General features: G+C 40.5%; 1 protein-coding gene across 1 annotated transcript; it reads left to right on the top strand.

The window, feature by feature from the left end:
* Positions 1-1,914: 1,914 nt before the first annotated feature.
* LOC115173467 (C-type lectin domain family 4 member E) lies at positions 1,915-5,979 on the top strand. The gene is made up of 7 exons (XM_029731548.1): positions 1,915-2,117; positions 3,104-3,190; positions 3,513-3,635; positions 3,805-3,858; positions 4,265-4,416; positions 5,326-5,456; positions 5,656-5,979. Exons 1-7 carry the CDS (start codon positions 2,051-2,053, stop codon positions 5,846-5,848), a joined length of 807 nt encoding a protein of 268 aa, XP_029587408.1. The 5' UTR covers positions 1,915-2,050; the 3' UTR covers positions 5,849-5,979.
* Positions 5,980-14,731: the final 8,752 nt, after the last annotated feature.

The raw sequence follows: 14,731 nt of genomic DNA, 5'->3' as shown, positions 1-14,731 counted from the left end.
CCGCCTTCTTCCTGGATGACCCTCTCTTTATCAGAAAATACTTTCATCTCATTGGCCATTAGATAGCTCAGTCAAGCGTCCTACACACTGATTTGCTGAAATAGTAAGTGTCTTGATATAACATCCGGGTTGTGCATATGCAATTATGAATCTTCTTTGGTCAGGGACCATCAAAATGAAAAAGAACATTGTTATTAGTTACATAATCCTCTATTATTATTATTATTATTATTATTATTATTATTATTAGTTAATTGTTATTATAATTGTAATTATAAATGAATAATTATTATTATTATTATAATTATTTCATCTGTCGGGAAGTATTACAAGTACTGCAGGATGTGTCCAGAGATGGCAGAAGAGGCTCAGGGACTGTTCTTACCCACTGCCAATATGTAGTTGCTTTTTGTGCGATTTTCAGCTGCAATGGTTTCACATAGGTGGGCGCTACATGTTCGGCAATGCAGGACTAGTACCCACGGAGAGGGACTGACCGTCGGAGAAGCAGATGTGGTGCACTGACGAAGCGTTCTGGGCCAGTTTGTCAGACTGTCTTTGTCTCTCTAATCCTGAACTGCCTCAACTCCCAGCCTTACATCTGAAACCAAATATAGACATTCAATCTCCATCTGTACCATATCAATTTTAATTAGTTGTTTGTTTTGCTTTTTATGTGCTTTGAGATTATCTTCTGTAATGAAAAGCGCTATATAAATTAAATAAATAATTATTATTATTAACATTGTTATTTGTGTCTAAATATAGGCGTTTGTTGGAAGCTCACTCTATAATGAAATGAATGAGTAGTCAAATGGTAGGAAACTATTAGCTGTGGAAATGATTCAATCGTGTTCAATGCCCTATCTACAGTTTAGAAGTCTAAACGGGTTCATTGGAACGTCCCAACTCTGATGTCACCCCATTAAAAATGACATTTAAATGGTTATGTTAAGGCTTAGGGTTAAGTAAGGGTTAAGGTTAGGGTAGGGGTTAAGGTTAGAGTTTAGGGTAGGGATGTCCCAAGGATCCCTGATAACACGAACACTGTTTATGCACACTACACTGGGAGATCAGTCATTACATTATCAAATTCATATCCAATTAAGACAGGGCTGATTAGATGGTAAAGATGGAATGACGGATTAGATGGAAAGACAGAGTTGTCATAATGTCCACACAGTGTATTTTCATCACGTGCCATCGATGTACTGGTACCATATCAATCTTGTTTGCATTTGTCACACAACAGTATTGTAATTCTATTGTTATTCTAAAACACAAAGATGACTTGAGGAAATGTTTGCACCAAACTTGATATTCTTATTTTGGCTCTAATGAGCAAGCATTAATGTAGATACTTTTAACGCTGTAATAAAATATAAAATGGCACATCTGTCTTTGTAGACAAACCCTTAAAGGTTGTTCAAATAATAATTTTCCAACAGCCTTCCCTGTAGCTCAGTTGGTAGAGCATGGTGTTTGCAACACCAGGGTTGTGGGTTCGATTCCCACGGGGGGCCAGCACAAAATAAAAAATAAAAAATGTATGCATTCACTACTGTAAGTCGCTCTGGATAAGAGCGTCTGCTAAATGACTAAAATGTAAACGTAACTAACATGAAAACCAACAGACTTCTAATAAAACCACAGTAGTTATCTTAACTAAGAGCTTTAGAATCAAACAAGAGAAACATAGTATTAATCAAACTAATGAGATTCCAAAGTCTCATGTCTCATGTAGTTCAGCTACATGTCAATGAGAGATTTAACTGTGTGGATGTAATTGATGACCAATGATAGGAGTAGGCCTACCATTTATTAATTAATAATGATAGCTAACATATTAGTTTGTTAGTTGAATGAATGCCCGAAACAGTGAAAAGAGAAGTGTCATCGCGGAACTTTTTTGCTGCTGTTTTTAACATATTCCTTCCCTCAGTTCCCATCATATAGAAGACATGTCTAGTTTGGGTTGTGTCTGGTAGCAGGGTTTAGGATCAGTAACCACCTCGACCCACTGAAAGACAGACAATTGCAATAGCTAATTATGTCTGAAGGAATAGTCTACGCTGATGTAAAGTTCAAAAAGCAACAAAGAACTGAAGGAAAAGATGGTATGTTCTAAACTAAAATATGTCATTACATTTTTTTTTTTTTATAGACATGCTGTATGCTCAGGATGTGAAGAATGTTCAACAAAAAGCTTCTACCTGCATAAATATCTATCTAATGTTAAAGAGGCAATCTGCGATTGTAAATACATTTTAAGACTTTTATATTAATGATATAAAGACATTGATTCTTGAAGAATATTACTTAGAAATGCCTCATGAGCTTAGTTCAACTGTATTATCCCATCAGAACCCCAAATGTAAGCTTGTTGTACAATGTTGTTTGTTCACAATGTAATTGTAAACAAACACTGTATAGCCTCAAAACATGGTTAAAGCTATCATTTTGATCTCATGGCCATTCAGCCCCACCTCTCAGAGACGAGTACCACATTCTCAATTTCCAGATTATTCTGAAATGATATTAATACTGTATTGACTTTTTTTGACAACGCGTACTGTCCACCTATTTCAAAACATGTTCACTAAGACAAAAATGACTTCGCACTGGGCACAGATGACAGTTCAACGTCTAGTTTTGATTTACATTTGGTTTAGTTGTCAACTAACCATGTCATTGGATTTAGGTTAAAAGTTGGGTTAAAAAAAAAAAAGACAAAATGCCCTCACGTTGATGACTTTTTGCAAATTCAATCGGTTTTCCACGTTCATTTATTGTCATCACACTGACTTTTTTGGTTGAAATGACGTGGAAACATTGATTCAACCCGTTTTTGCCCAGTGGGTTACATCACAAAGAGATTTTAGGGATTTCAATTAGTACTTTGTAGGTATATTAAAAGGGTTTTCAACAAACCTATTTTTAGCCGGTTGTAATAAACATTTTTAAGCAGGCCTCATGCTTTATCGGTGATCTGTGCCGATTCTTTTACATTAACAAATTGAGTGTCAAAAATGCTTGTTCTTGAACAGCCAATGTGATGAGAGGAGTTTTGTCTTATTATCACACTTTCATGGTTACATTTCAGCAACAGCATCCACAGCGAATGATACCACACACACTGAAATCTCAATTTCCAGAACCGGACGCAACCAGCCATCTATCAACCCTAATGGTAAGTGTGTGTGTGTGGGTGGGTGAGTGCCTGCGTGTGTGGTTACGTGTGGGTGCGGTGAATGTGTGCGTGGTTGTGTGGGTCAGATGAAGTCAGTGAGAATTGCAAGCAAGGCAAAACAATGAGGACGTTTTCTTTCAGGAAACGGAACATTTCTCAACCACATATGGTTGAGAAAAAAAGTTCATCATCCTTGTCTCCATAGCCTCAAAAACCATGTTCCTTGTTCCACGAATTATACATTTTCTTCATGTTTTGATGATTTCATGTCTAACATACAATAAAACTAAGTAGTATTCCTATTCTCTCTCTGTCCCCTCAGCTGGTGACCCAGATTCTCAGGAGGGGTCAAAGGTCAAACCAAGTGGATGTGACCCTGTCAGAGTTGTTCTGGTGACTCTCTGTGTTCTTCTGATGGGTGCTGTCATTGGACTTGGGGTTCTCTGTAAGTACTATAGAGTAGACCCATAGTGGAGTCTAGAGTCTTTACCCTCTCAGTTATGAGGAAATGATTGATGTCACGATGCAAAAAAGTTACATCTGATTTAACCAGAAGACAGAAGGGGAAGTCTGAGTACAAAATGTGACTAGGTTTTTTCTTTTTTCCTCAACAGTTTTGAAACATAATCAAGAATTGATTGAGCAGAGAACTTGCTGTACAATCACAGGTACTATGCGAGAATGTCCAAATAAATAGTGGCACAAGATTCAGTCATTCCAAAAAGTGCTTTGTTACATAGGTCTATGTTTTATATTATAGAATGAACTCCATTAAGGAATTGGAATTAGTATAAGAAATTCCATGGTAAAAAAAGAAAATGGAAGTCACTTCAAACCTCATTTTATTGCCTAGGTTTCAGTCTATTTCTGCTTTTTTCTTATCCCACTTAGGCTGAGGCTAAGTATATGCATATTAAGTCGTGTTTTCATGTCAGTATGGATCTTAAACAATCAGTAAGATAAAAAATTTTTTTAAACTATTCATATAGTATGTTACAAATACTTGATTTTGATAAGGGACTATAGACAAAGACGTATTTATCACCAGGTTATTTCTGTTCCCTTCCTCCACAGAGGATAAGCGTCCATTATGTGCTCATGATTGGATGTGTCAGGGGAAAAACTGCTATTATTTTTCCAATGATACTCTGACCTGGGTTGAGAGTCGCGATAAATGTGTCTCCATGGGAGGACAGCTGGTCATCATAGACAGCCAGGATGAGCAGGTAGTTATCAGAACTATTGAATGGGAATTAAATAATACATTGCATCTGTCCTTCCATATTATCTTTCATTAATTAAGGCTGTGGTCGGCAATAGATTTTGTATCCACAAATTACAGATTGAGCCAATGGGTTTATAAGATTTAAAAGTGCTTTACATTTTATTATGAGGGCTCAGTACCATGACAGTCTAATGGAGAAAAAAAAAAATTTTTTTTTATATATATATATATATATATATATATATATATATATATATATATATAAAGCACATGCAATTAAACATGCAATCTACAAAAATTAAATTACACCATGTTTGACTGTGTTTAAAAGGATAATTCAATCAATTACATCATTTTGTATTTGTTGCTTTATTAGGCTAAACTGAAATTAGTCTATGGACAAGGAGAGACTGCAAAGCACGCTTTTGTTTTGTATACCTCGCTTTTAGTGGTTACAGCGTTGGGCCAGTAACCGAAAGGTTGCTGGATCGAATCCCTGAGCTGACAAGGTAAACATCTGTCATTCTGCCCCTGAGCAAGGCAGTTAACCCACTGTTAGCCGGGCGGCGACGACGTGGATGACGATTAAGGCAGCCCCCCGCACCTCACTGATTCAGAGGGGTTGGGTTAAATGCGGAAGACACATTTCAGTTGTACAACTGACTAGGTATCCCCCTTTCCCTTTTGTCACCAACCGCTCATTTTAGCATTTCATAACCAAAACCAATAAAATAAAAAATGTTTTAGTCATTGAGCTTTAGGTTCCACAAAAGCGTGGATTACTGTTCTTGGATGTACTCGTCTTGTCCATAGACTGCTATCTATCACTGTAAGACAACATTTGGGTGACTGTCCATTTAACCCATTGTAGCACTCTAATATAATTTGTCAATCAATGTTCCTGGTGAAGAAATTCTTAGATAAGAAAGTTGGTGCAATAATGAGTAATGGTGAAGACAAGTTCTGGATCGGACTGACAGACCAAAAAGAAGAGGGAAAGTGGTTATGGGTGGACGACACACCTCTAGATTCAAAATACAGGTCAGAAGTTATTTTGAATAGTAATACATTTACGAAAGTATGATCATTCAGTATTGCTTCTACAGTATTAGAGTATTGTGATGTGTTCTCATAATTGACAACACACAAAAATACAGGTGAAGTGATGAGGATTCCCAAACAATGCAGTTAATATGTGGACATGGATGGCTGAATTAATTATAATGTAATTCCTCTGTAGCTTCTGGTTTGTTGCCAAAAATGGCAAGAAAGAGCCTGATGACTGGCAAGGAGACAACAAGGTGGGAAAAAATCCAGACGGTGAGGACTGTGCTAGAATGGGAGAAAAAGCTGGTACTGATAATGGCAAGAGTTGGTTTGATGTCAATTGTGGTTGGTCTCACAGAAGAATATGTGAGAAAAAGTTATTCTGAAATTTCATTTTTGTCCCCCCCACTTTTATCATTGGAATGTGATACAAAACAGGCAATGGTGTGCGTTAGGACTGTGGACGCCGCCGAGCAGTCGGGTAGTCTGTTTGAAGTGTTTATCCGACTGGATAAAATAAAAAATACTTTATGTCCCTCCCACTTCTAAAACCAAAGTTGCGCCCCTGTGATACAGTATCAGTGTGAAATTAAAAAAAGTATTGAATTTTGCTATGAACACAAAAGTATCTTTACATACATTTATAACAAGAAGTGAGGATAAACTGTATTGGTAAATGTATTACAGTAGCTTACTGCTGATGTTTACAGACTGCTTGTTATCAACAATATGTTTATGCTTTATGCGTTTTATGCTATAATGTGACAAGCCACATCTACAACTGAGCCTAACAGAAAACATGTCAGATATCAACGCCAGCATGGTGTGTGCAACGCCAGGTTTGTGGGTTCGATTCCCACGGGGGGCCAGTACAATTATTATTATTTTTTTAAATGCATGAAATGAAATGTATGCATTCACTACTGTAAGTCGCTCTGGATAAGAGCGTCTGCTAAATGACTAAAATGTAAATATCTTCAGTTCAGCATTTTCTTTATTAAAGAAAAACTCCACCCCAAAACTATCTTTTGGTATTTATTTCATTAGTCCATTGTTGATAGAAGTTAGGTTTCCGTCCAATTGGCGACAGATGTTCATGCAAATATAAAAAAAAAAAAAAAAAAAAAAAAAAAAAAAAAAAAATTGGTATAAAAATAGTATGCGCATTTTCCCACCAGAGATGTTTCCATCAAATTAACATGTTGTGGATAAAAGGCTGTGGGTGATGACCTAGTGCACATAAAATAACTTTTGTGGTTAAATTCCCATTCCCAAATAAAAAATACAAGTTAAATGGGGTTCCGTAGAGTATTTTCATCCCTACTGATGGTTTTGTGAAGAAAAAAAAAAGTGTTTTAGCAGATGTGCCCACTCTAGTATTGGCGTGTGCACTAAATAGCCAATTATTATGGACAAAAGAGTGAGATATGTTTTATTTGTCAAATGACAGCCAAGCATTGATCATCATGCCACCAAAATAAGACCCTCGATATTATTTCTGTAGGAGCATCAAGCGTATCACCTTGAACTTTCACCACCCTGTAAAGTTCATTATAATTTATTTGACTAAGACTTCATTTTAAGGGGTCTGTATTACAGTGTAATAAATGTGTAATTACACTAACAAATATTGTAGTTAATTTGTAATAACTCATATGACAATGACAATGCCACTGGCCATACTGCTCGGTCTGTGCGTGATTTCCTGCAAGTCAGGAATGTCAGTGTTCTGCCATGGCCAGCGAAGAGCCCGGATCTCAATCCCATTGAGCACGTCTGGGACGGGTTGGGTCGGAGGGTGAGGGCTAGGGCCATTCCCACCAGAAATGTCCGGGAACTTGCAGGTGCCTTGGTGGGGTAACATCTCACAGCAAGAACTGGCAAATCTGGTGCAGTCCACGAGGAGGAGATGCACTGCAGTATTTAATGCAGCTGGTGGCCACACCAGAAACTGACTGTTACTTTTGATTTTGACCCCCCCTTTGTTCAGGGACACATTGTTCCATTTCTGTTAGTCACATGTCTGTGGAACTTGTTCAGTTTGTCTCAGTTGTTGAATCCTGTTATATTCATACAAAGATTTACACATGTTAAGTTTGCTGAAAATAAACGCAGTTGACAGTGAGAGGACGTTTATTTTTTTGCTGAGTTTATATTATTCGTAGCCGTCTATTTACCACCACAGACCGATGCTGGCACTAAGACCGCACTCAACCAACTCTATAAGGCCATAAGCAAACAGGAAAATGCCTATCCAGAAGCGGCGCTCCTAGTGGCCGGGGACTTTAAAGCAGGAAAACAAATCAGTTTCACCAAATTTTTAACAGCATGTCACATGAGTAACCAGAGGGGAAAAAAATCTAGACCACCTTTATTCCACACACAGAGATGCATACAAAGCTCTCCCCCGCCCTGCATTTAGAAAATCTGACCATAATTATATCCTCCTGATTCCTGCTTACAAGCAAAAACGAAAGCAGGAAGTACCAGTGACTTTCTCAACACGGAAGTGGACAGATGACGCAGATGCTACGCTACAGGTCTGTTTTGCTAGCACAAACTGGAATATGTTCCGGGATTCATTCAATGGCATTGAGGACTACACCACCTCAGTCATCGGCTTCATCAATAAGTGCATCAATGACGTCGTCCCCACAGCCATGGATTTCAGGCAACATCCGCACTGAGCTAAAGGCTAGAGCTGCCGCTTTCAAGGAGTGGGACACTAATCTGGACGCTTATAAGAAATCCAGCAATGCCCTCAGACGAGCCATCAAACAAGCAAAGCGTCAATACAGGATTAAGATTGAATTCTACTACACCAGCTCTGGCTACACCGGCTCCTACAGTGAGGGAAAAAAGTATTTGATCCCCTGCTGATTTTGTACGTTTGCCCACTGACAAAGAAATGATCAGTCTATAATGTTAATGGTAGGTTTATTTGAACAGTGAGAGACAGAATAACAAAAAAATCCATAAAAACGCATGTCAAAAATGTTAGAAATTGATTTGCATTTTAATGAGGGAAATAAGCATTTGACCCCCTCTCAATCAGAAAGATTTCTGGCTCCCAGGTGTCTTTTATACAGGTAACGAGCTGAGATTAGGAGCACACTCTTAAAGGGAGTGCTCCTAATCTCAGCTTGTTACCTGTATAAAAGACACTTGTCCACAGAAGCAATCAATCAATCAGATTCCAAACTCTCCACCATGGCCAAGACCAAAGAGCTCTCCAAGGATGTCAGGGACAGGATTGTAGACCTACACAAGGCTGGAATGGGCTACAAGACCGTCGCCAAGCAGCTTGGTGAGAAGGTGACAACAGTTGGTGCGATTATGTGCAAATGGAAGAAACACAAAATAACTATCAATCTCCCTCGGCCTGGGGCTCCATGCAAGATCTCACCTCGTGGAGTTGCAATGATCATGAGAGCAGTGAGGAATCAGCCCAGAACTACACGGGAGGATCTTGTCAATGATCTCAAGGCAGCTGGGACCATAGTCACCAAGAAAACAATTGGTAATACACTACGCCGTGAAGGACTGAAATCTTGCAGCGCCCGCAAGGTCCCCCCCTGCTCAAGAAAGCACATATACATGCCCGTCTGAAGTTTGCCAATGAACATCAATGATTCCGAGGACAACTGGGTGAAAGTGTTGTGGTCAGATGAGGCCAAAATGGAGCTCTTTGGCATCAACTCAACTCGCCGTGTTTGGAGGAGGAGGAATGCTGCCTATGACCCCAAGAACACCATCCCCACCGTCAAACATGGAGGTGGAAACATTATGCTTTGGGGGTGTTTTTCTGCTAAGGGGACAGGACAACTTCACCGCATCAAAGGGACGATGGACGGGGCCATGTACCGTCAGATCTTGGGTGAGAACCTCCTTCCCTCAGCCAGGGCATTGAAAATGGGTCGTGGATGGGTATTCCAGCATGACAATGACCCAAAACACACGGCCAAGGCAACAAAGGAGTGGCTCAAGAAGAAGCACATTAAGGCCTGGAGTGGCCTAGGCAGTCTCCAGACCTTAATCCCATAGAAAATCTGTGGAGGGAGCTGAAGGTTCGAGTTGCCAAACGTCAGCCTCGAAACCTTAATGACTTGGAGAAGATCTGCAAAGAGGAGTGGGACAAAATCCCTCCTGAGATGTGTGCAAATCTGGTGGCCAACGACAAGAAACGTCTGACCTCTGTGATTGCCAACAAAGGTTTTGCCACCAAATACTAAGTCATGTTTTGCAGAGGGGTCAAATACTTATTTCCCTCATTAAAATGTAAATCATTTTATAACATTTTTGACATGCGTTTTTCTGGATTTTTTTGTTGTTATTCTCTCTCTCACTGTTCAAATAAACCTACCATTAAAATTATAGCCTGATAATTTCTTTGTCAGTGGGCAGACGTACAAAATCAGCAGGGGATCAAATACTTTTTTCCCTCACTGTATATAATAGGTGGTGTCAGAGGAAAGCCCATAAAATTGTCAGAGACTCCAGTCACCCAAGTCAGACTGTTTTCTCTGTTCCCGCACGGCAACCGGAGACCCAAGTCTAGGACCAAAAGGCTCCTTAACAGCTTCGACGCCCAAGCCATAAGACTGCTGAACAATTAACCACACGGCCACCCGGACTACTCCCTCCATTTGTTTTGTACACTGCTGCTACTCGCTGTTTAATATCTATGCATAGTTATTTCACCCCTACCTACATGCACAAATTACCTCAACTAACCTGTACCCCCACATACTGACTCGGTACCGGTACCCCTGTATATAGCCATGTTATTGTTATTTTATTGTGTTACTTTTTTATATTTTTTTTACTTTAGTTTATTTGGTAAATATTTTCTTAACTCTTCTTGAACTGCACTGTTGGTTAAGGGCTTGTAAGTAAGTATTCCATGGTAACCTGTTGTTTTCGGCACATGTGACAAATCAAGTTTGATTTGTAGAATTATAGTTAAGACATCAAAACTATGAAATAACACATCTGGAATCATACAGTAACTAAAAAAGTGTTAAACAAATCAAAATATATTTTAGATTTGAGATTTTTCAACGTAGCCACCCTTTGCCTTGATGACAGCTTTGCACACTCTTGGCATTCTCTCAACCAGCTTCACCTGGTATTCTTTTCCAACAGTCTTGAAAGAGTTCCCACATGTGCTGAGCACTTGATGGCTGCTTTTCCTTTTGCACATCCCAAACAATCTCAATTGGATTGAGGTCGGGTGATTGTGGAGGTCATCTGATGCAGCACTCTATCACTCTCCTTTTTGGTCAAATAGCCCTTACACAGCCTGGCGGTATGTTGGGTCATTGTCCTGTTGAAAAACAAATGATAGTCCCACTAAGCGCAAACCAGATGGGATGGCGTATCGCTGCAGAATGCTGTGGTAGCCATGCTGGTTAAATGTGCCTTGATTTCTAAATAAAATCACTGACAGTGTCACCAGCCAAGCACTCCCACACCATCACACCTCCTCCGCCATGCTTCACGGTGGGAACCACACATGCGCACATCATCCGTTCACCTACTCTGCGTCTCACAAAGACACACTGGTTGGAACCAAAAATCTCAAATTTGGTCTCATCAGACCAAAGGACAGATTTCCACCGGTCTAATGTCCATTGCTCGTGTTTCTTGGCCCAAGCAAGTCTCTTATTGTCACGTCCTGACCAGTATAAGGGGTTATTTGTTATTTTAGTTTGGTCAGGACGTGGCAGGGGGTGTTTGTTTCATGTGGTTTGGGCTAGGTATTTGGGTAGAGAGGTATTTGTTTTATATGGTTCGGGGTGTGTGTGTGTGTACTTAGAGGGGTGTTGTATTTATGTGTTCCAGGGTTTTTGGTTTATGTTCTTGTTTTGTGTTCTAGGTTGTCTATGTTGTGTATTTCTTTGTTTGCCTGGTGTGGATCTCAATCAGGAACAGCTGTACATCGTTGTTTCTGATTGAGAGTCATACTTAAGGAGCTTGTTTTTCACCTGTCCCTCTGTGGGTAGTTATTTTTTGCATTGCTGTTAGTATAGCCTGCGAAACTGTCATTCTGTCGCTTCTTTGTTGTCTTAGTTTTTTCGTGTTCACGTTTAAATAAAGTAATGATGAGCACGCAACCCGCTGCGCCTTGGTCTAATCTCTTCGACTATCGTGACACTTATTCTAATTGGTGTCCTTTAATAGTGGTTTCTTTGCAGCAATTTGACCATGAAGGCCTGATTCGCAGAGTCTCCTCTGAACAGTTGATGTTGAGATGTGTCTGTTACTTGAACTCTGTGAAGCATTTATTTGGGCTGCAATTTCTGAGGCTGGTAACACTAATGAACTTATCCTCTGCAGCAGAGGTAACTCTGGGTCTTCCTTTCATGTGGCGGTCCTCATGAGAGCCAGTTTCATCATAGCCCTTAATGGTTTTTGCAACTGCACTTGAAGAAACTGTCAAATGTTATAAAATGATTTGCATTTTAATGAGGGAAATAAGTATTTGACCCCTCTGCAAAACATTACTTGGTGGCAAAACCCTTGTTGGCAATCACAGAGGTCAGACGTTTCTTGTAGTTGGCCACCAGGTTTGCACACATCTCAGGAGGGGTTTTGTCACACTCCTCTTTGCAGATCTTCTCCAAGTCATTAAGGTTTCGAGGCTGACGTTTGGCAACTCGAACCTTCAGCTCCCTCCACAGATTTTCTATGGGATTAAGGTCTGGAGACTGCCTAGGCCACTCCAGGCCTTAATGTGCTTCTTCTTGAGCCACTCCTTTGTTGCCTTGGCCGTGTGTTTTGGGTCATTGTCATGCTGGAATACCCATCCACGACCCATTTTCAATGCCCTGGCTGAGGGAAGGAGGTTCTCACCCAAGATTTGATGGTACATGGCCCCGTCCATCGTCCCTTTGATGCGGTGAAGTTGTCCTGTCCCCTTAGCAGAAAAACACCCCCAAAGCATAATGTTTCCACCTCCATGTTTGACGGTGGGGATGGTGTTCTTGGGGTCATAGGTAGCATTCCTCCTCCTCCAAACACGGCGAGTTGAGTTGATGCCAAAGAGCTCCATTTTGGTCTCATCTGACCACAACACTTTCACCCAGTTGTCCTCTGAATCATTCAGATGTTCATTGGCAAACTTCAGACGGGCATGTATATGTGCTTTCTTGAGCAGGGGGGACCTTGCGGGCGCTGCAAGATTTCAGTCCTTCACGGCGTAGTGTATTACCAATTGCGTTCTTGGTGACTATGGTCCCAGCTGCCTTGAGATCATTGACAAGATCCTCCCGTGTAGTTCTGGGCTGATTCCTCACTGTTCTCATGATCATTGCAACTCCACGAGGTGAGATCTTGCATGGAGCCCCAGGCCGAGGGAGATTGACAGTTATTTTGTGTTTCTTCCATTTGCACATAATCGCACCAACTGTTGTCACCTTCTCACCAAGCTGCTTGGCGATGGTCTTGTAGCCCATTCCAGCCTTGTGTTGGTCTACAATCCTGTCCCTGACATCCTTGGAGAGCTCTTTGGTCTTGGCCATGGTGGAGAGTTTGGAATCTGATTGATTGATTGCTTCTGTGGACAAGGGTCTTTTATACAGGTAACAAGCTGAGATTAGGAGCACTCCCTTTAAGAGTGTGCTCCTAATCTCAGCTCGTGACCTGTATAAAAGACACCTGGGAGCCAGAAATCTTTCTGATTGAGAGGGGGTCAAATACTTGTTTCCCTCATTAAAATGCAAATCAATTTCTAACATTTTTGACATGCGTTTTTCTGGATTTCTTTGTTGTTATTCTGTCTCTCACTGTTAAAATAAACCTACCATTAAAATTATAGACTGATCATTTCTTTGTCAGTGGGCAAACGTGCAAAATCAGCAGGGGATCAAATACTTTTTTCCCTCACTGTACATGTGTGATTTTTTTACCACTCAAGAACAGTGTTATACTGTATTTTCTTTAACATGTCTTCACTGTGCTATTCAGGGGATTTAGGCTAGTCAGAATGGAACAGGAAGTTGCAGTTGAGGTTTATTTGATACCAAAAATAGCTGTGAGGTAAAAACTAGGACATTTTCTTCTGACACAATCTCAAGTAATTCCTTTTTTACCAGTAGAAGGTCTCAGGGGGAACTCCAAGTCGGTATGACTTTATGTCTACCTCTCTTTTCAAAACATTGGCTGTGACAGGACAAATCACAATGTGCTATAACATATTATATAAATCCTACCCTTTTGGCCCTGGAGCTCGCACACGTCACACTTAGCCACCTGAGTGAGGAGACAATCAGGATGTAGAAATACCAGTTAGAGCGTACCTCATAGAATAAAAACCCACATAACAGCTAAGGGCTGGCACAATTACAGTTTAACCCTGTGACCGACGGTTATGGATGAAGACCGCCACAAAAATAAAATAACCGCCATAAATGGGGAAGCTGGGCATGAGTGTGTTTGAGTCTGTTTCTGTGGTGACAGACTCTTAACAAAGTGATGAAACCTTTGTTGCTCCTTGCTGAAACAAGCAAGGTGTTTTAGCAAACAATGTTTGTTTTTAGCATCCTATAGGGACCTGACAGGAAGTGATCTAAGCAGCTACTTGAGTTAGTGTGTTTGGGTGTGTGTGGTGGTGTTAGAAGAGGAGAGTAGAGGAAGTTCTCTCTGCAAGCAGCAGCATACATCACAACCACAGAGGGTGAAGATCAGAACATAAAGATGATATCTTTGGTTTTGTTAAGAATTTGAGGGGATTTCTCAGCAGACCAAATGTAGACTAAACTTAAATAGCACATAGTGCAGAGTCTAATGAGGAAACCTGACAGGATGTGATACAGGAGCTGCATTAATGCGCAGCAAACAGTATAAACCATAGGATTTTCATCAACCCAGTATAAAAAAATCATGGTCTTTGCTCCCTTGACTTTACAGTGCAGAATGGGGAGATTAAAGGTATGCAGTATTTGTGTACGTGTCACTCACCACAGGTAGAACTCATACAATCGGACAGAACAGCGGTGGGGATTCTCACTGTTCTCCCGCACCTCCTCTTTCTCCTCGCCCTCCTTCTTCCTCCTCTTCGCTGCCACACCGTCTGCATCTGTTACACACAAAGGTCCATGATTACATGTGAATCAAATTTGATCTATATCATTTTACTAAATGCATTAGTAAAAACAGCAACCCACACTTAAATCCGCGTTGCCAAGGCAACAGTGGCAAGGGAATAACTCCCTAGGTAGGAATAAACCTTGAGGGCAACACTCTCACATGACAACAGAAACATATGC

The sequence above is a fragment of the Salmo trutta genome, chromosome 34 (genome assembly GCF_901001165.1).
Source record: "Salmo trutta chromosome 34, fSalTru1.1, whole genome shotgun sequence".
NCBI lineage: Eukaryota > Metazoa > Chordata > Actinopteri > Salmoniformes > Salmonidae > Salmo > Salmo trutta.
Note: the sequence above shows the minus strand (reverse complement) of the source record. Positions and strands in the feature narration are given on the sequence as shown.